Raw genomic sequence first — 23,668 nt, forward strand, 5'->3', positions numbered from 1 at the left:
ATGTGTGTGTGTTCTCACACAAACAGGCGTGTTTCCATCACTTCAAAGGACACAGCATTACATTTACATACATTTCCTGCAGACCTTAAACCCAGTCTGCACCTAACATTTGCTGTTTCTGTCTGTGATGACTTTTTGTGCATGTAAAGGAGAGCTGAGTCTGTTTAAACTGATGTTCACACAACACGAGAAGAACACACAGAAAAACAGGAGCATAGAAACGGAGCTGAAACTGGACTCCTTCACGATTCACGCTGGTGTCGTCTTACATTACTGTAAAATGACCCGAGTTACGATTCATAATTTATAAGAAATATGCAGCTAATATTTAGTTTTATTCTTATTTTGATCAATTATTCTCAGCTTTCAGAATAACCTCAGCCACCATCCATCTTTAGACACCCTCTTCCTCCCTATTTATCCTCATTATCAAACATGTAGTTGATATAGAAATAATATTTAGCAGGACAAAAATGTCGTCGAGCTTCAGAACAGCAGCTTTCTGCAGCACTGTTGGAGCTCAAAAACATCAGAATGATTATTTAAATGTGACATTTGCTATAACTGTCGAGGATTTCTGAAAACACTCTTTTTATCTTGCAACTTGTGAATTTCTGACTCTTCTCACAGATTTTCATGATGCATATTAAACAGGCCAGCAGTGATGATCTCTGCTTCTCACCCACTTACTCCCTCTTGTGTTCTGTTGCTATTCCTGTAGAGCAGCTCTGAGTCAAAAAGTCCTGCAGGAATCAAACAGGAAAAACGCTGTTTTCATGCAACTCGTGTCATGATGAAACAGCCGGCAGCAACCTGGAAGACGAAGCAGAGACCTGCAGCACCGACACAACGCTTTCATGCCGCGGCCACACGCAGGCCCTTCAGCCCGCTGCAAAGGATGCTCATCCACTCAGCGCCCACGAGCGGCACTTTGGCCTCGTCCGAGGTCACAAGCAGGTCAGAAAATAACTTCCCACGACCAACTAAACTCTCAGCGCCTCAGAATCCATCAAACACGACACTCTGCATTGTAGTGCTCCCATCAAAGGCACTCATGGCACCCGTTTCTCTTTCTGTTGCTCAGAGCTTTGTATAGTCAACTATGCTGCACACGCATTATATGTTTATACTTTAAAACAGGCCTGATCGTCGAATAAGAGCAAATTTAAATTGTAAAATTGTCGCTGCATTCAGGTATCACAATCTAGTTTTGTCGCTATCTCCAGTAAATGAGGCTCCAGCCAATCAGCATCGCCGACCTCTGCTGACACGTAACTGTTAAAATCATGTTGTAGTTCGTTTCTAAGGAACCATGGTAGCTTGGATGGTTTGTGAGTTTGTCTCTGGCTGTTAATACAAATCTTTATTGATGTATTAATATTGTAATGATGTAGAATAAAATCAAAGAGCGCACATCAAATCAAATCAAATCACTTTTATTGTCACGTCACATGTGCAGGTACACTGGTACAGTACATGCGAGTGAAATTCTTGTGTGCGAGTTTCACAAGCAACAGAGTTGCGCAAAATACAATAACATAAAACAAGCAAAATATAAGAATGGCTAAATCTGAGAGTAATAAATATATGTACAATATAAGAGTGTATGCATTACTGGATGTGTATACTAAATATGTTTTTCTACGTGTGTGTGTGTGTGTGTGTGTGTGTGTGTATATATATACATATTTTACAAATTAAATAGAGTAAACAATAAAATTAAATATATAAAATATACAGAGGTTGGTAGTTGGACATGTGCAAAACAAGTTTCATTTATATACAGTGTGGAGTGAATCCATAACTTTAATGTACAAATCTTTGCATATTTTACAGATCATTCATAATATTATCTGCGGTCTACATTTTACAGTCGACACAAACAACAATGCAGGATTTCCTTTGCTTTTTAATTATTATTAGTTTTTAATTGACTAATGAAACACCACACATGAAGGCTAATTTACATCATGGAGCCCTGCTCTTAAAAACTGATATAGCTGTAACTGTCTGTGAAACCAGATTTAAGAAGTGCTTAAAGTTTTTTTTAAAAAAAAGCATGTTTAGCACCAACTCCTGTCGTCTGTGGATTTGGTTTTCTCTTAGACGTCCTCCACCCACTTTGAAATATAATCAGGAACTGTCAGTATTTACTGGAAGCCAGAAGATGTCTGGGGAAGTGCACCTGTCAGGTCCTTACTATCAGCTCCCACACAGCAGATACCTGCAGGTTATATGTTACCAATATATCTCAAAAATTAGAATATTGTGAAAGAGTTTTCTATTTTTGTCACTGATTTCAGAAAGTGAATGAATAAAGGATATTTCAAACAGAAATGTCAGGCTTCTGAAAAGTATGTCAGTTTCTGTCTTGATGCATGCTCAATCAACCAGGGAGGTAAATCCCAGAAAGTTGATTCTGTTCATCTGGACGTTTTCAGTGCGAGAAATGTTTCGTCCCTCATCCAGGTGACTTCTTCAGTCTCAGCTGACTGCAGGTTTCCAACCTTATAAACAGTACATTTGCACAATGACTGAAACCATCACTGAATGAACAATGGGCTCATGACCATTGAGCAACAACCATTGATCAATGGTCATGAGTACCATGGGGAATGGCTGCAGTCACAGCATTCTAAGTTATATCAGATGCATTGCCGCCACGCACTCAAAATGTAAGGAGTAATATGTCATTCCTAAAAAGAAGGTGCCGTTTGGTCTGCATAGCATAATAACCTGGGTTACTGTTGTTATTTGATTAATTTTTTCTTTTTTGCTTATTTTTCAAAGGAAATGCCCGTCTGATTTCTGTCATCATTTACTGTATTTGTCTTTATTGGTTTAGGTGAAGTGTTGATTAAACTGAATACCAACATTTTACTTTGTTTTTATTGCAAGAACATGAACATACAGTGAATATTTACACTATAAACTGGCTGTGTATTGTGCTTCTGGCACACCAGTGTGTGCCTTATTTGATAGTTAAAAAGTTGGCTCCATGATATACAACAGTGTGTATTTCTGTGTCTCTGTGCTGTTAAAAAAATTCTCTTTGTGAAGCTCCTCAGGCTGAGACTGGGAGCAGGTTGCATCAGAAAGAGCTTCCGGTGTAAATTTATTTACGTCCACAGTAATTTTTTTACTGGTAAAATACAGTTAGATATAATATATCATGAATGTATTTTATAAGATATTTTATACAATTATCATTTGAAGCTATATTAATTCAATTTTCATGGAGTACGCTCGTCTTTTTAGATGCCATTTTATTTATTTATTATTCAAATAAATCCACTAAACTTTTAGAAATGATTTTAGCAAGTTATTTATTGCTTAAAGTCTTAAACCACGCCCACATGAAGTTCTGTCATACATCTCAACGCAAACTGCGAAACATGTTCTCGCGGGACTTGGCTGAAGTATAAACTCCTCCGCGGCCGCCGCTCTTTCTTTCTCTTTCTCCCCTTTAGAGGTGAAGGTGCAACAGTTATCGGTCGTCCCGAAGCCGGGTTCATCCGACACCCTCACCAACCAAGCTGAACTGAGCTCAACCTCCACAGCCTCACAATGCCGCCCAAATTCGACCCCAACGAGATTAAAATTGGTATGTTTTGAGTGTAATAAAAGCAGACGCTTTTTCACAGCCGGGATGGACTCGCTCTCTGCCGTCTGCCTCCGCCTGCCGGGCGGCCTGCTCACGGCGCTCACAAAATGGTAAAGATGGGACACGAAACGCGACGAAGAAACTCAGTGTAGGAGGGTTTTGTTGATGTTTGTAGAGTTAATGATGCCAATTGAGTAAAATACGTCAGGTCGGAGGCAGGTGTAGAGGGTAGTGAAGTGAGTAACGTGCTGACCCATGTGCTGCTAGTGCTAACGTAGGAGCTAATGCTAACGTAGCAACTAATGCTAACGTTAGCCACAGTTAATTACCTTACAAAGCACGAAGAACTGAAGTATATTTATGAGGAAACTTCTAAATGGGTCCTTATGCGACGTGGGGACCATGTTTGGACAGCTTTTAGCGATGAATACTGACGTAGTTAAAACAGTTATGATGCTAATATTGGGATTGCGTCAAACACTTAAGATATGCTGCGGTTAAATCCTTTTGTAGGTAGGGTAGGTGAGAGCAGTGTGGTAAAAAGTTTCCTAAAGATGTCAAAGATTCAGGAACTGCTAAATTGGCAGTTATGGTTGATGGAAGTTACTTACGATGGGCCTCTTTAAGGTCCAGCTGCTGTTTATTCCTTTTAAACACCTGATCTGCAAACACTGGGTTTGCTAAAGCAGGTGAAATTTTGGAAATTAGTGGAATTGGTTAACATTTTTGTGTAATTCAAAATATTGTTATATCTAGGCTTTTTATGTTGGGTGTTATGGCTGGCATGTTTGCCAGCGTGTGGGCAAAGGAAAGTGGAGGGGGTGTGAGGGTCTTCTGGCTGTGTTTGTACAGATGTTTCAGCTCTTGTTAAAATCCTCATTATATGAGAATTTTGGGGAAGCATCAGCTGTTGTCTGATCACTTAACCTCTGGGGGAACAGCTGTTTCACAGCTTCAGATGCAGCCCTCTGGCTCAGGACTTGGGTTGAGGTCATTGCTTACAGTCGGGCTGTGAATGCAGGAGTGCATTTTGGCCAGGAGGTTCCTGTCTTGCCCTTTATACAGACTCTGATGGCCAAATGTGATCCATCACTACTGCATTAACTACAAACCTAAAACCAGAACGCTTTAGTGCTAAGAACAGATTCTGTAGAGTGATGTACAGATATCTGACTAATAAACGCATCAGTTGCTACTGTAAAAGTTTCAGCCCATCTGAAATTAGATGTTTGTACAAGCTGCTCTGCTGCTGTGAGTTTAGTCAGAACAGAACTGAAGGAATTCACCAGTTTGGTTTTTGTTCAGGTTACTTTTGAGATTTCTGTGATGCAGTGAAGAACAATCAGTCATTTCATAAGTGTTTGGCATTTATTGGCTAAAAAGTAATGTAGAGTCAGTATTTACAGTGTTGACCCTTTCTCTGCACAGCGTCAGTTCTCTGGCGTGCTGAATATCAGCTTCTGAGCCAAATCCTGGTTTCAGAGCTCTGTCTGTGCCTCGTTGTTTTAAAATGATCATTTTTAGGGCTTCTGCTCACTTACTGGTATTTTAAAGACTGACCATGCTGAAAGGTCAACTTCTTCCAAAGATCCAAGAACATTTTTTGTCATGGATTCAAAATTATCACCAAGTGGCTCCAAAATGATTAAATTGACATTTCTGGGCAGGCATTAGTCCACAAACTGAGATCGGCTTCATTTAATCAGTGCAGGTGGCTTCTTAACACGTAGCTTTTGTTAGAAATGACTTGAGTTTTCTGTCTGTGCGTGAAGGCTTTAATCAGGTCTGTTGTTTCTTTCAGTGTACATGAGGTGCACAGGAGGAGAAGTCGGAGCCACCTCAGCCCTGGCCCCCAAAATCGGACCTCTGGGTCTGGTAAGTGTCAGAAAATATCTGATTTGAATCAAAGCAGCCTCCCGCCACTATGCCCGTCTGTCCAAGTGACTGAGTATAATCCAGAGGAGGCTCAGATTGACCCGGCTTTAGGAAACAGGGCGGCCCAAAAAACCGGTGGACCGCTCTGTGCCGAAAAGACTGGAACACAAACTGAGACTTTGACTCTGTTCCTGTTCTCAGTGTGTTTGATCATTTCAGTTTGGTCTTTATTAGTTTCAGCATACCTGTGACAACACTTTAGTGTTTTTTTGTTTGTTTGTTTTAATGGTCAAATAATGAGAAAATGACGGCTTTAATTAAAGATGTGTGCACAACTGTCAATATTTGAAGTCGCCTCCCACAAAGGACCGTTTTAAGACAGGAAGTCCCCTCTATCGTACCTGAGTGATTTACAGAGCACTCCCTCACTCTCTCTCTCCTCACTCTAGTCTCCCAAGAAAGTGGGTGACGACATTGCCAAGGCCACCGGTGACTGGAAGGGCCTGAGGATCACCGTGAAGCTGACCATCCAGAACAGGCAGGCAGCGGTGAGTACACCAGCGCCACCTACAGACACACAGGCCTTGTGTGGGTATCTGTGGTGATTGGTGTGTGTGTGTGTGTGTGTGTGTGTGTGTGTGTGTGTGTGTGTGTGTGTGTGTTTGCGTGCTTGTTGCCATCGGTGGGTTTAAAGTTTCAGTGGATGCCGTTTGTGTTGAACAGATCGAGGTGGTTCCCTCTGCGTCGGCTCTGATCATCAAAGCCCTGAAGGAGCCTCCTCGTGACAGGAAGAAGGTCAAGAACAGTGAGTGTCTCTGAACGCACGACTGAACGCGCTCGGCTCGCTCAGCTGCTTTTTGCTCACCTCAAACTCTTTTCAATCTTCCAGTTAAGCACAGCGGCAGCGTGACCTTCGATGAGATCGTGGGTATCGCTCGCGTGATGAGGCCTCGCTCCATCGCCCGGGAGCTCTCGGGTAAGGCCTCACAGAGAAACCTGGATTTTGCAGGGCTGTTGATTGGCTTCTCTCCTCGACCGTTCTTTATCCGTCTGCTCAGCCTCCCGCCACTATGCCCGTCTGTCCCAGTGACTGAGTATAATCCAGTGGAGGCTCAGATTGACCCAGCTTTAGGAAACAGGGCGGCCCAAAAACTGGTGGACCGCTCTGTGCCGAAAAGACTGGAACACAAACTAAAGTAAATCAAAGATGGCCGACTCTCGGCGCCATCCAGGCTCAATGTTAGAAACTCGTCTCTGGGAAATGAGCCTTTAGTGTCGTTTCTAAACCAGCCTCCTGATGGGAAGTGTCTGATGTTAGTCTTTGTGTTTCGGCTCTGGCTCATGATCATTTTATTTATTCCTCATCAGGAACCATCAAGGAGATCCTGGGAACCGCTCAATCTGTGGGATGCACCATCGATGGCCGCCATCCCCATGATGTCATTGATGACATCAACAGCGGCAAAGTTGAGTGCCCATCTGAGTGAATAGGACACTGTTCTAAAAAATAAAGGTTTAAAAAAAGCAAAAAAAAAGCACCTTGGCTTCTTTTTTCTCCCAGTTTAAATAAAAAGATGTCGGCAGCGTTTCAGCGTCTCTGATGGAATGTTTGAGCCAAAACACGAGATGAATATGTGGATGAGTTTAAATTTTAGTATTTATCTTTTATTGATCGAGTGACGTAAACACAGGGAGTCTTGCTGTATCCGAAATACAGAAAGGTTGGAAAGGAAAACTTGGAATTTCGAGCTTCCTGCCAGTGCCTGTGGTCTCGCAGGGGTTGTTGTTCTGTGCAGAGAAACACTCAGAGGTAATGAGGACAGACTTCCAGAACAAACGCTTCAAACTCCTGTCAATGTCTGTCTGAATAAATGAGGCTGTCAGCTGAGTGTCTGCAGCTCAGTTTGAACATCAAAGTACTTTTAAAAAAAAAAACCTGCATTTACAGCAGCAGCTCTGCAGACTCCGCCTCTTTGTGCACATCAGATTAAAATGCAAATTAAGGACCAAATTATCGATCAGCTGGCTGTAATCATGTGGTGCTTCAGTGTCCGTCCAGTATCAGATGTGTGGTGACTCCACATAAACATTAGCTTTAAACTGGTGTAAATGTGCCAAATCAAACATGCAGAGCTGCTGTGGACAGGTGAGCCCGACCTCCACAGGTGTCAGGGTCCCACAGCGTGAGTATCTGTGATCAGAGTGGGAGTACTTGTGTATTTAAGCTTTAATGATGAATAAATGCCTCCTTCAGGAGCGTGGGAAGAAAGTGTCCTGTAGTGATGCAGGCGTTGAAACTGCTCGTGGAGGCTCTTAAAAAGGCCTCGGTCTCATTTCTAGTGTAAATAACAAATCTGAACAGCCCAAACACCCAACTAGAATTTGGATCTTTGGTGCCCACGTGTGGTGTCATTGGTTTAAAATCAAGTATGGAGTAGAGCATTTCAAAATAAGAGAAATCAACACCAGGGTAGTTAAAAAAACAAAAATCAGTTGGCTAATGCAACAGCAACCTAGGAAAAGTTGAAAACAAAACAAACTTCATACTTTACTTCATTTCCTTCCTTCATACAGTAACTTCTGTATCAGTGAAATGTAGAAAAGTTGCTGGAGTTAAAATGTTAAAGGTATGTCTCCCATATAAAATTTCTGGCGATGACAAACAGTCTAGTGGAAAACACAATTACTGTCTTTATACATATTTTTGTCTTTTCTGTGGGGTTTGTGTGCACGTGCTGTGCAGAAGTGGAGGAAGTCGATGTTAAGGTTCCTTTTCTTCCTGATTATTTTTCCCCTGTAACAACGTTTTGGAAACATTTATGAAATTCACACTGATCATTTATCCTTCAATTAAAAAAAAGGAAATCTGGTATTTTCTCTATTTTTCAATAAAAATCTTTTAGGTAAATAATGATAACCTGAGCTCAGTGCACATTTATAGTCAGAAGGAGATACTCTTTCAAACCTTGGATGGCAACAGGAGCAAATACTGTATCACCGACCTTTCATAGGGCGTGTTGGAGCTCTGCTTTTAGTTCTGGATGGACGTGCATGTAACTGCTGAAGCCCCTGCTGGATGTTAGAGGAACTGCAGGTCTTGGTACCTCGGTGTTTGTCATTTTTCACCTGCAGAGGCTGCCGCTTGATCCAGATCTGCTGATTGATGACAGAAACCCTGAGCCATGTAAGCATAATTAATCTGTTTGATCATCTTTGTGGGTTTACCTGCTTTTAAAACACAAACTCAGCTGACCTCAGCTCACACCACAGTCATCATGCTGCCTCGGTTTAGTGCTCTGGTGGCAGACACTTACATCAGTGAGTGAAGCCCAGCTCCAGCCGAGTCTCTGTGCTGCTCTCCTGTTGGGAAGGCTTCATTATAAAGACTGCAGTCCAATTACGCTGAGCCCGAGGCAGCAGCCTGTGCTGCAGGCCTGCTCAAATGAAGATAAATTGGTTGTAAAAGATTTAAGCAAACACAGTGAAGACAGAACAGCAGGAAAGTACAAGTCAGTCTAGACTCGGCTCTGCAGTCCCAGCCGGTGTGACAGCGCTGAGAGCTTCCAGGCTGCCTAATAACTGATGCGTCTGTGCGGACGGGTGGTCTGTTTTTGCTGCTGTCACAAATATATCAAATCCGAGTGAATGCAACACTTTGAGTCAAAACACGGCAATTATCCACTCTGTTCCTGCAAACACACGCTCACACTCAGGGAATGAGATATTATATGGGACACGGTGCAGGTTGGAAAGGAGCAATTTATCAAACACAAACTTTAATTTACACACAGTATCTTTCAAAGAGGTGGGCGTGGCCACAGTAATGTCAGGCAATGGTTTGGGAAGTAACCTGATGACCAGATCTACAGGTAAGGTAACCTGTTCTGCTTCCTGTTAACCTCAGAGTAGAGACGCTGACCTCAGGTCAGCAAACGAAGAGGAGTGGATGGAGATAAAATAAGATAAAAGCACAACTGATGATGTCATCAGGAGGCTGCGTGCTTCATACTCCAAATAAAAATGGAAGATGCCATGAAGTCCCTAAAACTCACTGAAAAAACCATCTAAAAAAGGAACCTTACCTATTTATCGAGTAGCTTAGAAGTCGCTGCCAGAACCATTTGAGTGTTTACGTGAGGGTGGGCACTTTAGAAAAAGTCCTGGCAGGCGATTGGATGAACCATCAGCTTGTATCACGGTTCTTTGAAGGAGACGTGAAAAGAAGAAGAAATTTGCTGCGTTTGTTCTGCATCCAGCTTCATGCCTGAACTGTATTCACAAATCACACATCAGGTTTGAGATTATGGTCACTTTCTTTTGATACGCGGTAGAGGAGAGCGCCATCCATCCTCCTGCGTTCTTCAGGTAAACCCTGGACAGCTAGTTGGTCTGTCGTTCTAATGCAGAGTGACCCTCATATCCCACACACAGCCGGTCTAACCCTGACCCTGCAGCTTCAGGATCTGGAAGTGAAGCCTTAAATGAACTGCTTTAAAATGCATTTCTTTTTTATGGCCAGCAGGGGGCAGTGGGCTCAGCAAACTCGTTTCTGGTGAGTTTATTGCCTCAATCGTGCATTTCAAGCCTTTTTTAGTTGAACGTGATGCTTATTTAGTAAATTATGGGGGTGAGGCAGGAATGCTTAGCAGCCAAAGTCTTGTCAGTGACAGGTTGTTGGCCAGTGAGTGTGAAAAGCACAGAGCCTGTGAATAGCTGCCTTTCTAATTCAGCGCTTCATTCATTTCAAAATTATTTTTAATCTCAGTGAAAATTTTCCTGGTTGTAAAGATGAAACAACAAATTCATTAGTAGCTCTCACAGACTGCGTTTGTTGACAGTGTCCGGGTCAGCTCTGTTTGGGCGGCGAGCTTATGTCATTTATTTCTGAGGTATGAAAGGTGTGTTTCACCTGAGACCTTTACCTGTTCCTGCCTTTTGAGCCAGTGTTAGCAAAGTGCTGACTCTTCTTCTGCCCAAGCAACAGAAAAAAGTCTTATTCACATTTCCTCAGAAGTGAGAAAGTAAGACAGTACAAATACTTCATTACTGTACTTCAGTAGAATATCCAGGTACTTTACTTGACTGTGCTTACTTTGCTAAACAAATATCTGTACTCTCTCCTCTTTTCTCATTCATCTACAATGCGGGCAGCAACAAACAGAGCCTGTGCTTCTACTAAAGTGAAGAATATGATGCGTACTTTTCCACCGCTGCAGTTCCTTCACCATCACTGCACCACCGAGGGGCAGCAGAGAGCTTCTGGTGGCTCACACTCAGCCCTGTGCCTGTTTCTTACATCCACATACATCCCATGTAAACATTCTCTACACATGCACGTCACTTTAAATGACTCTTCTAAATAAATTTGCATTTAATAGGAAAGTTAAAAAACCCACTGAGCTGTCGAGAGCTGGATAAGAGATGGAAGGATGAGTTGAAATCCGCTCTGACTGAAATGTAACTGAATATTTATTTAAGAGAAGTCAGCATAAAAAGCTCGTTATGCAGACAGAAGATCCCGACATATTCAAACAGACTGCATTTACTGCAGCCGCCTCGCCGTGGAAACATGAAAGAGAGCCGAGGGAGTCGGGGGCGAGCGTAGATGAACTCGCCGTGAACTCTCTCATCTTTCCACCGCCTTCTGAGCAAACGACAGAACTCAGGGAGGGAGGAGGAGGAGGTCTGAGGTGCCCACGTTTGATCTCTTTACATTGTGGCTCATTGATTCAGCTCCACCACAGAAAACGTGTGGCTGTGTTTCTTATTTTGTGATTTAACAGGTGGAACATAAAAGATCAACATAAGACGCTGCTGAGATAAAGTGCGGCAGTCTCACGGGCGCCTTACAATTCAATTCAGTTTTATTTATACAGCTCCAAATCACAACAACAGTCGCCTCAAGGTGCTTTATATTGTAAGGTAGACCCTACAATAATCAGTGTTGGGTAAGTTATTTAAATTAGTAACTTAGTTACATTACTAGTTACTTCTCTAAAAAAGTAACTCAGTTACTTCAAGTTACTCGTTACTTTCAAAGTAACTAGTTACTAGGGAAAGTAACTTTGGTTTTACTCAGAATTCTCTTGTTAATGTGTTGCTTCCGTAACTGGATACCCAGCCAGACTGCCAGTCTTCTAGCTTGCTTACTTGCCACAAGTGCACTGTGCCACCTACCAATAGAAAGGAAAAATAATGTGCACATTTCCACGAGAGAAATCACGCCTGGACCGTCGTTGACCGCCGCCATGATTCTAGCCTGCTTTTTACATCCAACACAAAAACTGCAGTCGTGGTGCTTTTGATTGTACTCAGAACTTGGAAATTCTGCCTTCTGAATAGGAAGATGTAGGTAACACCAGACTGCAGATGAGCTGCATACAGAGCTGGACTGGGACAAAAAAAAAAATCGTCCCGGGCATTTTGACTAGAGACCGCCCACCATTATAGGAAAAATCATAAAGCCTTTGAATGAAAATAAACACTGGTGTGACAGTGATGTACACTGTTCTGATGGTATATATGTATCAATCTATCAATCGTTTGTTGTAAGACTCAGATAATTATTTTTTAAAAGCGAGACATTTTAAATGAGAATAATAAAGAAAAGTATTTCCTTGTCCCCCTTTCCCTGTTAATGCCCTACCTGGCCCCTGGCAACACTTTGCTAGACCCGCCCCTGCACAGTTACCAGCTGTCAGCTACTTAGAAAAGGATCCTGGTGTTATTTGTCTCTCAGAAACAGTTCATAACTTCCTTCAACTCATTCATGTCACCTAAAAGGTAAACCTGTTTCTCCATCACCTGTTCAGCTCTGATGATTCAGTAAGGACATCTCCTGGTTTTATCTTCATGTTTCCCTCTCACCAGATAACCAAACTGATATCATGACCAGCAGCTTTACAGCTGTGGCTCCAGCAAACATCAGCTGATGCTAGAAATTAATATTAAATAAATTCTAACAACAGCTGATCAAGCTTAAACGTGCTGCTGTTGTTTAACGCGACATCCGCTGGTTTCCTCTTTCTGGCGCAAAGTGGGCGATAAATAAACAAGAGAGAAAAGCCGATCAGCTGATCATTGATCAGTTTCGTGATTGAAGTAGAAACAGGAGAGGAGAGAATGAGAGAAGAAGAGGCAGCTGTGCAGCTTCAGCTTTGTGTCTTTTTCACTGTAGCTGAAGTCCGGGACAAACTGTGTTCCTTTTCACCTCAGTACGAAACGCGTAATATTTTCTCTGAATACCAAACGATTCTGTTTTTTTACGGGATGGTTGGCAACTCTAATAATTAACCGTATGAACAAAATAAAGTTCAACATCAGTAACATAGCACCCACCCAGCTGTATAGAAACTCCGTCATGCTAGCTAGCACGCAGTACGAAAAAGTCAGCACACCGAAAATAAACTCCACCTAAACTTGGTTTATATCTGACCCAGATAGACTGCAGGTCATAACTTCTTACCTGAAGTTCAGTTCACCTGACACGCGGACCGGCGGCCGCCTCGGGTCTCTCCTCTTGCCTCCCTTTTCCTTCATCCACCTGCTGGCCTCCACCACTTGCTAATGTTATTGAATCTGTGGAAGCTCCGCGATATCCACCACACGAAGTAACGAGTAACGAGCCTATCTAAATCCCAGTAACGAGTAATGCGTTCCTGGTTTTGGCATAATAACTAGTTACCGTGCTCGTTACCACAATAATAACGTAGTTACTGTAACGCGTTACTTAATAACGCGTTAGTCCCAACACTGACAATAGTACATACAGAGAAAAACCCAACAATCATATGAACCCCTATGAGCAAGCACTTTGGCGACAGTGGGAAGGAAAAACTCCCTTTTAACAGGAAGAAACCTCCGGCAGAACCAGGCTCAGGGAGGGGCGGGGCCATCTGCTGCGGCCGGTTGGGGTGAGAGAAGGAAGACAGCGAGAACCTGTAAAATCACACACTCATATCACAGATGAAGAGCTCAGCAATGTCATTTCTGCTTCTTCTTCCTTCTGCTTCATATGTTTCACGTATCAGATAATAGTGTTCATGCCAGCTGACACAGTTTATTAAATCTTGTGAAGACAGTCTTTTAAAAACAATCTCAGCTCTCATTAATGACTCCTGATGATGATCTATTAAAATAATTATCTTGTCTTCAGAGCTGTTCACTCGCACATTTAGGAAGCAGGAATGCACTGAGTCATGTTCTCTTTGTACCGGCGTGATCATCAGGATCAGGATGATTTCCTGTTTTATGGCACTCTGAGAGTTCTCAGTCAGAAATTCACCTAAATGATCTGCAGTCGTGCAGCTCGAGCCGCCAGCAGCAGCCTGTAATGGCTGCTGTTGACGGCGGTACTGGCATGCTCGAGCTCTGAATTGGATTCATCCGCAAACACAAAGTGATGGATGGCGTTCCGCAGGGCTCTGTGCCGGGAACTGTACTACAGAGACATCCTGCCTCAGAGTGATGCTAGAAGTGAATTAACCTTGAATAATCAGGCCCAATCTTATCTCAATCACCCCAGAGCACTTCACTCTCACGCTGCAGTTTGGATTCAGAAACTGCTTCATATTTCCTTCTTAAAGCTCAGCTGATCTCCTCTATGATTGCTCTGATTGTGTTTTTCTTCCCTGCTGTCGACAAGTGCTGTTCAACAGGGAATTGGTGGCTTGATATCAGGTCTTGACCTTAGTAGTAAACGTGCTCTGAGAAGATTTGATTATGATGTGTCGCTAAATGAATAAAACTGGATTAAGCTTGACGTGGACAGAATTTTAAAGTGCAAAAAGGAAACGAGTTTTTAGCTTTCCTATTTGTGAAAAAAGAATAACAGTGCTTTGCATTCATTATGAGCTGTTATTTCACTGTTTTTATAACAGAAAAAATACAAATGTTCATTATATAATGTGTGTGTGTGGTGACTTGAAATTCCTCACCAGTTAAAAAGGCAAAGCTGTTAAAAGCACCCCTGTTTTGTTCCAGGTACATGTAAAATAACTGTATCTAAACTTCTAAAGAAAGCCGTGTTAAATATTTGGGAGCCTTTGTAAACCTAGCTAACTCGCTACGTGCTTGTCTTCCTGCCACCTAACAGACAGTCAAACATATGGAGGAAGGAAGGAAGGCTTACCCCGACTCTGTGTTTCTGTCTGTCATGCAGTCTGATCACAGAGCAGAAGGAGAGCGGCGGCCAACTGTAATGTGGATTAAGGTCCTGAAAGAGTGTGTGCCACTCGCCAAGGCCCCGCTGTTCCAGCATGACGAGCTTAAAGTCAAAGCCCTGCAGCCAAACTATATCTGTTTGAGCAGAAGGTTCATCCTTTCAAACCTCCCATCTTCCTAAATTAGGGTGATGAGTGAGGTGCCGGCTCAGCGATTAATGCCACCTAATCTCATTAAACACCTTAAAGCCAACAGTGAATATTATCATTTCCCAGCACATTTGTGTTTCTTTTTCTTTTTGCCATGTATGTAGCAGGATCTGATGAAAGGGAAGGGTAGCGTTTGTTTTCAGCTCAACCACAGAAACACAATCCTCTTGCAGCACTGTTGATATCTTTTTTTCCCAAATAGCCAGAAAAGTCAGCTCATAATGCACCACATTATTCTGCAGCTCAGAATCCCCAAATATACAGTCTGCTTTATTCTGCAAAAACACTTGATTCAGTTTTCTGATTGCAGTATCGGCAGATCACTAACTTTAAGTCTTCTGCTGCTAGTTCGACTGTTACACAGCAAACGCTTTGCTGTGTCAAGGCTCCTGCGCACTTTTGGGTCATCCTTCAGGACCAATAAAAAGAAGCCAAGACCTGCAGTTCCTCTGACGGCCAGCAGAGGCAGCAGTGAGTCAGTCCCCATAGACTCCCATGTTAAAATAAACATGTTTACAGACTGATACACAAACTGATTGGCCTCTGTAGATAATTACCTCCTTCATAACACCTGTATGGGGGAGGATAGCTCATGTGGTTTTTATAATTAACCTGGATTAAAATTTGTATTATTAGTGGGTGTGGCCTCTGTGACTGACAGGTGAAGCCCTGAACTGGACCTCTGTACCGTGTTTGTGCTGTTTGACCCTTTTGGAGCATTTTTAATGACATCATGTGACCAATGATATGGCTGCTGTGTGGTCACTGTACTAACTGACCGTCCAAGAAGGCGGAGCTCCAGTTTTGGTGCTTTACCTGGATCTTCGTTACAGTGTAACTGCTTACGAAACTGTTACAGGGTAAAATAAAACCTCTTTCCTGTTTTCCTAATACACTGCTGCTAAATCTAATATGTTCATGGCTGCTGACGTCTGACGGTAACGATTTCTTTCTGGAGTGTTTTTGTGTGTTTTCAGGCACATGCAGCACTCGAGTGACCCCCCAGCAGTGACCCCGCCCCCTCCTGCCCTCATGTGCATTCTGCTTCTCCTTCAAAGTCTCATCGAGCCGCTGTCCATCCTCCCTCCCACCTCCTCCTGATCCTCTCCGCTCTTAGTCAGACACTTGACCCTGTTACCCACATCAGGATAATCGTGCACATCGGTCTCTGTTATTCTTCACCCCCCCCCCCCCGACCAGATGACGGTGAGTCTTCAACACACGAACATAAAAAGGCATAAAGAATCCCATGTGTTTGAATGGGACTCCCCAGTGATTTTACTAATTTGAACCATTTGCTGATAGTCTCTGGTTTCTCTGTGTGTGTGTGTGTGTGTGTGTGTGTGTGTGTGTGTGTGTGTGTGTGTTATCTAGCAGTGTACAATTAGTTTCTAACAGCTGCCAAAGAAAAGTTGGGCAGCACGTTGCTCATCATGCATCCTGTGATTCTGGCCAAAATTAGAAGCGGCTGTCGAGTATATTCCTGCAAATTCAGGAAAAATTAATTAGCAGATGCTGGACGAACGAACAGCAACTTTAACCAAAGTCATAAATCTGCACGGTGAAATAATGATCCCTGATACAGCATTAATTAAATGAAGAATTCATCAGTTTTATGCATAAACGATTTACCAGTGTGGGTCTGTAATTCCACAGCCTGCAAAGAGCTGCTGTTTCTCCAAGGGAACTCAGTGTCTGATCTACTTTAAGGGCTAATGTCGTTTTGATTTCAGCCATTCTTTGCAGTATTTACTGATCACAATTTATGTTTGTGTGTCAGGTACTCAACAAGGGACAGCTTAAGGTCTCAGAAAGACTTTTAAAGACGCCGATTGAACAGAGACGTGAGGAAAAAAGGCATGGAGCTCATGACATCCTGGATGGAAATCAGTGGAAGAAGGCCGTGATGCCAGACATGGCGATCGTCCCGACCTTCCTGCCAGTCGTGTTTTTGTACAGTTTCACAGCTGTTTGAGCTACGGCGGGTATATCCGTTCATCATCGCAGAAAACATTCTTACCGGATGTGGGGCTGTGGTGGGAGCGATATTTTGATATATTTATGCACACCTGGGACGGGCTCCAGTTCCCCCCGTGACCCTGAATTAGATAAGTGGAAAAAAATGTCTCCTTTTTCCTTTCAGGGCAAAAGCTGGAACACTCTAGTCTATAGATGAGAAATGAGGTTTCACAGTTGATGAAATAATTAATAATAAACTCTTTTTGAGGTGAGCAGCAGTTTTGGAGTCGAGCCTTTTTGCACTCATTAGTTGTCTCCGCCCTCTTCCTGTGCAGGACAAATTTCAGTTAAATGTAGGCAGTAGCGGTTTTTGATATGGGCGACACGGGCGGTTGCCCGGGGCGGCATCGTGGTGGGGGGCGGCATCACGGGCATCGGCAAAAAAAAAAAAAATTGCTCGTACTCATGCTGCCCCGACGTCATGCCAGCGCATACTGGGGATGGCATAGGCACCGATCGGTTTTCTATCGCCCATTTGCTGGGAGTAAGGGCGCCCTCCGTTTGCGAGGTGCGCCTGCTGCTTGCAGCACAGGGAGGAGAGGGCGGGGCGGCGGGGGATTCTCTGGCTGGCTGGAGCAGCGTCTAATAACCAACTCGCAAAATAAAACAAAATAAAAACAAAACAACAAACACGAAAACACCAGACATCATGATACAGACTTATAATTTGCACCGATGTGTTTTCGAAATTCTATACGCAAAAAGTGAGCGCGAGAGCCCTCGGTGCGCCTGCTCGCTGCTGAAGTCAAAGTAAACTTTATTGTCATCTCCGCTACATACAGTCCAGTATATAGAGAGACGAGACGACGAGGCTCCAGTTACAGCAGTGCAAGTAAACAAATAATAAATATAAGAAGAGTCAGAAAATAAATATAGACTTTGAGACTAGGGGAAAAGGGATCAATAACAATTTAAATTTATAATTTATAGTTTGATGATTTAAAGTCTCACACACAACCCGTCGAAAGGGGAGGTGCCTGCTGTTTCCAAATAGAGCACATTTCATTCATAATGTTGTAAATCCAAGCCCATTATGTATTCATGATCTGAATCCTGGGTTGTGTGAAATCCCAGAAATAGTAGGGGGGCAGAGGAATGTTCGCCCAGGGCGCCAAACAGGCTAGGACCGCCACTGAATGTAGGCGATTGTTTGGGTTTGATGCCACACGTGAAAGGTCCTTTTTGGTGGAATATCACCAGGAAAGATTCAGCGTGTTCATGGATTCTGTTGTATTCCTCAAAGAGAGCCTGTGTGCGAGTGTGTGAGTTTTTACACCTCGCAGTGAAAATGAAGCTGATTTTATTTTATTTTGAAAAGGGACCGCTAATTCATTAAAAAAATACTATAACTTGTGCACGTTACCAGACTGTCCCATAGCACATACAGGCCACATATTTATTTCAAATTCGATTGCTAATAAATACATCAAGGACAAAAAAGGCTGAAGTTTCTTCCACGCCTGTTCTCTCTTTTGTTTCACTCATATTTCAGCTGCTCGTCTGCACAGTAACAGTTTTGGGGTTTCATACCTTTTTTTTGAGCAATATCTGACAATATTAGCAATTTTTATTTTGATTATTATGACACACACATGCTGTATACTGTTCACTTCACACCACCCTGATTCTAACAGCAAAGACAAAAAAAAGTATTTCTCAGAATACCAGGTGATATTCTGTGTGCTGATTTCCATCATATCCAACAAAATCTGCAAAGTTTGTGACTTTTGGTGATTTATAACTTTCCCTGATGATTATGGTGTTAGACAGACAGTGACCTTCTTATGGCTGCGTTAAACCCAGTCCTGCAAAACCAGTGAAAATGTTAGAAAACAGGAAGAACAACGCTGTGTCCACATAAAGAGGAACATGTGGTCACCCTCGTGGCTGACGAATGTCTGAGTTGGACTTTAAAATTTGATCAATGAATGCGTTTATGTGGGTGAAGATGAATCGGTTGTATGGATTGTAAACAATAGCAGTAATGTACATTAAAAATAAGAGGTTACATTAGTACATGCGGTATCTGTGTACGTGCAGTGCGTACTCTCTGCTTGAGCAGGTAGGTGTGGCAGATTTGTGTGCAGGCCTGTGGTCATGATAATGTGTTTATGGTTGTTATTGGTGTTGTGAACCACTTGTCTTGACCACTAGGGGGGGCTGTAACACTGGCTGCCGCCCTGTTATGAAACCTTTGTGTTCCTCTTTGTCTGACTGCAGCACTGCTGCAATGAAGACAGACAAGGGTGGGGACCCTCTCCCACTCTCACTGCTCTGTGTCTTCTGTGTGTGTGTGTGGTTGTGTGTGTGTGTGTGTTTTGTCTTACTGCAGCAGTCCTGTGCCGTAGACTTCTCTGGGGCGGGGTCTCTCTTCCTCTCTGTTTTCTCTCACTTCACTTCTGTTATTATCATGACGTTTATTGACTTGATGGGAAACTGCATGTGTTGCAGGACATGGACTCCTCTACACACACACGCACACACACACTCACACACACACACACTGCGGTGCATAGATGTAAAATCATGAATGAAAGACGGACGTGCTCAGAGGCTCTGAAATGCATTTGCAGGATCATCTGAGTCCAACTCTGAGCAGCGTTCTTATTATTTATGTCATGTCTGGCTCGTCTGATTGCTCTCTGGCAGCGAGATTAAACAGATATCTGATGCTGATCATGAATGAGAGACACACACAGACTCAGAGTCGCAGGAATGAAGCACACACCCCAGAGAGGAGGAACAAAGCCAGACAGGTGGGGTTCAAACATGCAGGACTTGAATCCTTATCAGAAATGCCGGCAAGGATGAGTACGGTAGCATTTCCTCCCCCGGCGGCGTTTATTCAGATCATCCTGACGGTGCTCTCCTCCGTCTTCGCTCTGACCTCCTTAAACCTCCTGCTCTTCTTGGCTGCACCGTGCATGTAGCTGCGATGTACAGTGCAGCACTGACAACATAGAGCCATCCACACGCTGAAGCAGTGAGTTGACGGAGGAAGAGGTGGAGGAAGACGGAGCAGTGTAGGTAGGTAAACACTGCAGCACCCCAGGGCCCGCTCTGTCAGGGCGGGTTAGAGAGCAGATCTATTAGCAGGAGCTGATTCGACAGCTCTGCTAATTGCTGCTCATTATCTTCCTACATTCGCCACAGTAACTTCAGTGTGTGCAGAGACTGGATCCTCTAGGCCACATAGGATGGGGGGAACGGGTAAAGGTGCCCGTGGGAGCGCTTGGAATGAGAGGGAGAAGGTGATAGTTTGGTTATTGACTGCCAGCTACCCCCACCAGAAATACTGCCTGTCTTGTTGTTGGTGCTTGGCTAACATGATTAGCTAAAAGGGAGCTTGAAAAACTAAATCCTCCCAACAACAAAGGAAAATCCGGGTGCAGAAAAGGCAGGAAAGATATTTTATTTTTGCATTTTCATCCTTCAGTTTGTTGCCACTTCTTCGCACAGCCTCCTTCTCCAGCTATTCCAGGGTGCACCAGTGTCCCGGCTCTGCTTGAAGTGAAACGTACATAATAATAATAATGATAATAATAATAATAATAAGTTATAAGCTTTAAGTTGCTCCAAAATGAGATGAAAGCTCGCGGTTCAGGAGATTGTGGAGATTATTTAAAGTTTAACTCTTTTCATTTCCTCCATTTGCTGAGGTGAAGCTCAGCAGACAGCAAGCAGCAACAGCCGCCTGTATCTCCAGTCAAAGAGGCCACGCCCCTAATAATGCTTATATAATTTAGGCCTACACAATTACAGTTTAATACAATTTAAACAGGTTAGTTATAAAAACATTTTCCCCGGTACAGTTTGTATTATGGTGAAATTATCTAGAGAGCAAACAGTTTGTGTATCAGGCTGTAAACATGTTTATTTCTGCTGTAAAGCTTTAACATGGGAGTCTATGGGGACTGACTCACTGCTGCCTCTGCTGGACATCAGAGGAACTGCAGCTTGTAACACTCAAGTTTGTGCTTTTTTATTTTATTTTTTTTAGCCATCGAGATTAAATTTGTTTAATACACAAATTCTTCTTACACACAACTTTTCGGCATTGAGTCCACAGGAAGCTCTGTAAATATGGTGGTCTGTGCTCCACGAGTACGTTCTCTGTCACAAGGTCAAAGTGACAAAGACGTAGATTAGCAGGTAGAAAAACACCAACAAACAGGAGGCGACTCAAAGCAGAATCCGATCAACGCGCTCGACTCTGTAACGTGCTGGTAGGGCGGGCCTCCTCCCGAGCTTCAGCTGTCCGGCTTGTTTGTCGTAGCTGACGTGAATTAGCTTAATTGGAAACTAGAAGCCTGTTGAAGATGTAAAGGTGCAATAACAGCTGGACGTCTTAATTACTCAGCATTGATTAAACATCAGCATCACAGACAGTCTGTCTCTGTCACTCTCACCGGATGAACAGCAGGCAGAACAAAGCACTTCATCTGAGTGGATTTCATTATTCAAAAGTTATTGACATTTCATTAATTGGAAACTGGTCATTAAACAGCCGAGTTACTCGATCAACTCATTAAGGTAAACTTTCAGCAGCAGGTAATTCATTTTAAATATAAGGAATAGCAGTTTGGTGAACTGACATTTACTCAACTTGATAAATAAAGTGAACACAAAATAAACCCACCCAGCAGTAAATTACATTTTCAAACTTAATGTTTTAATGTGATGGAGTTACTTGTAGTGCAACAGTCGTCTGCAGTTGGTACGTGTGTACTGACGAAAAATGGAATAAGGACTTAATTCATCCCAGAAGATCAATAAAAAATATTCATAACACGCTAAAAAAAGTAAAATAACTTCATCATATTAAATACAATGTGACAATTTATCTGACAAAAAGCATAAAAAAGATTATGTAAAAGTCTGAATATAACACAATAAACATAAAAAATAAGTTAATAAAGAAAAATAAAAACTGAATGAAAAGCAGTTTTAAATGTTGGCAGATTCTCTGAAGCTCTAAAACTCCGTGATGTTTCTACTGTACCTGGCTTTTATGGGCTGAAATAATAAAGCAGATTCTACTACAGCTCCTGTGTTCAGCCAAACCACTGACCAGGTGAAGTCAGTATCATTATGTCATCACAGTGCTACCTGCCGGGCAGCGAGAGAACAGTCGGTACTGGAAGCTGAGGCTCTGACTGGTCCGAACATCTGCAGAACAGCCAGACTTGGGTCCCACTGGCATGCAGTGTTGGTCAAGTTACTTGAAAAAAGTAATCAGTAACTAATTACTGATTACTTCCCCCCAAAAGTAATCCGGTTACTTTACTAATTACTTATTTTCAAAAGTAATTAATTACTTGGTTACTTAGTTACTTTTTAAAAACATGATTTACCACCTGAATAGGTGATAAAGCGATAGATCTTTCAGCCCAATTCTACTTTTTCTGCATAATCCATCATACAAAATGTAATCAAATGGAAACGTCTCTTTTTAAAACTTGTTTTATTAGTTTTAATCTTTTAACTTTATGCATCAAGCAAAAATTAAATTATATGCAACATTCTCTGACTGGAAGAAATGTGTTTAACATTTAAACCTATTTTCTGCACATTCCAGCACATAAAATAAAATATTTTTTTGTGTTTACACTCACTCTTTCAAATAGATGAAAGTAAAACACAGCAGAAAATAAATAAAATCAAAGACTAGCGGTCCTGTTGCTCTATTTTCACCTGTAAAGCAGGACTGGGGTAGGTGGAGGTTTACCCTGGTGCAGGTGTGCCGCGGCGGTCAGTGGAAGAATCTGCGAGTTTCTTGTAGCACACTCGCTGCTTGCTTGGAAGTTTAGGGGTTTTTTTCGCTGTAAAAAGAAGTTTTCTTCCCACGCAGTGAACAGTGGACACTAATGTTTTTGTCACTTTTTATGGAATCAAACTCAAAGTAAGGTCAGTACTTCCACGCTTTGAACGCTGCACGCTCATACTCTCTCCCGCACTCGATATATTATCCATTGTTGATCTGCACACAGCTGTTGTCACGAACGTCGCACTCGCTTACGTCACTGTCATGAAACATTCTCGCAAAAAATCACGGTTTCAGTAACGCAGTAACGCAGCGTTCCTACGGGAAAGTAACGGTAATCTAATTACCGTTTTTGCAATAGTAATCCCTTACATTACTCGTTACTTGAAAAAAGTAATCAGATTACAGTTACTGCCCATCTCTGCTGGCGTGTGGCGTTTGCAGCTACCAAAAGAGCTTCTGGGACGACCAGTGACCCGGCGACATGGACACGGACGCTGCAAGGAGCTAAGACTGACTCAGCAGATCTGATCCTGTGGGTGGACTCCTGTAGAACAAACCTGCGGGCTCGCGGTCACACAGAGCATCGGTGTTTGCTGTGTTTGTAGCTGCTCGCTGCTCAGAGAGCCTATGCCAGCCCCCGCCTACCTCGGAAAACTCTGCCAAGGCTCTACATAAGTCTCTGACCAATCGAAGAAGGCGACCTGGTCGGATGAAACTTGTTACCTATTTTTTTTACGGCCGGGTGTTTCTGCGTGGTTTTCCTTGGGTAGAGACAGCAGCACGATGCACTATAGGAAGAAGATGAGCCAAGGGGGGGTTGGTAAGCTTCATTCATTTTATTCCACCTATCCGGGGCCCGGTTGTGTGGGCAGACCTCCCTCTCCCAGTCCCTTCCTCCAGCTTATCCAGGTGTTCCCAGGCCAGTCGAGAGACATAATTCAGCGTATCTAAGATCTGCCCTGCCCCATAGCAGGAGATTCCTGGAACACCTCACCCAGGACACGTTCTTGTCAGACCCCAGCACCACCTCAA

The 23,668-nt window shown here is 42.9% G+C and overlaps 1 protein-coding gene, 1 long non-coding RNA gene and 2 other non-coding genes across 6 annotated transcripts; 3 read left to right on the forward strand and 1 right to left on the reverse strand.

Annotated features, from left to right (window-relative positions):
• The first annotated feature begins 3,445 nt into the window (after positions 1-3,445).
• rpl12 (ribosomal protein L12) lies at positions 3,446-7,015 on the forward strand. Of its 2 annotated transcripts, none has more exons than XM_031738324.2 (6): positions 3,446-3,604; positions 5,406-5,479; positions 5,929-6,027; positions 6,203-6,284; positions 6,369-6,455; positions 6,848-7,015. In XM_031738324.2, exons 1-6 carry the CDS (start codon positions 3,568-3,570, stop codon positions 6,964-6,966), a joined length of 498 nt encoding a protein of 165 aa, XP_031594184.1. In that variant the 5' UTR covers positions 3,446-3,567; the 3' UTR covers positions 6,967-7,015. The 2 variants fall into 2 exon arrangements, with proteins under 2 accessions (XP_031594184.1, XP_039469977.1); XM_039614043.1 differs by having other exon boundaries at positions 3,574-3,714.
• LOC116319143 lies at positions 5,520-5,649 on the forward strand. The gene has a single exon (XR_004199364.1). It is a non-coding gene; the product is annotated as a small nucleolar RNA SNORA65 (small nucleolar RNA).
• LOC116319142 lies at positions 6,541-6,669 on the forward strand. The gene has a single exon (XR_004199363.1). It is a non-coding gene; the product is annotated as a small nucleolar RNA SNORA65 (small nucleolar RNA).
• On the reverse strand, positions 6,906-12,993 carry LOC120440792. 2 transcript variants are annotated; one of them, XR_005613515.1, is made up of 4 exons: positions 12,945-12,993; positions 8,705-8,839; positions 8,482-8,632; positions 6,906-8,273 (listed from the first exon to the last, which is right to left on the reverse strand). It is a non-coding gene; the product is annotated as an uncharacterized LOC120440792 (long non-coding RNA). The 2 variants fall into 2 exon arrangements; XR_005613513.1 differs by having other exon boundaries at positions 6,906-8,632.
• Positions 12,994-23,668: the final 10,675 nt, after the last annotated feature.

This window comes from Oreochromis aureus, linkage group 1 (genome assembly GCF_013358895.1).
Source record: "Oreochromis aureus strain Israel breed Guangdong linkage group 1, ZZ_aureus, whole genome shotgun sequence".
Taxonomy (NCBI): domain Eukaryota; kingdom Metazoa; phylum Chordata; class Actinopteri; order Cichliformes; family Cichlidae; genus Oreochromis; species Oreochromis aureus.

Coding starts and splice junctions, on each gene's coding strand:
- rpl12 (XM_031738324.2), top strand. CDS start 3,568: ATGCCGCCCAAATTCGACCCCAACGAGATTAAAATTG. Junction 6,028..6,202: donor TCCAGAACAGGCAGGCAGCG/GTGAGTACACCA, acceptor TGTGTTGAACAG/ATCGAGGTGGTTCCCTCTGC. Junction 6,456..6,847: donor CATCGCCCGGGAGCTCTCGG/GTAAGGCCTCAC, acceptor ATTCCTCATCAG/GAACCATCAAGGAGATCCTG.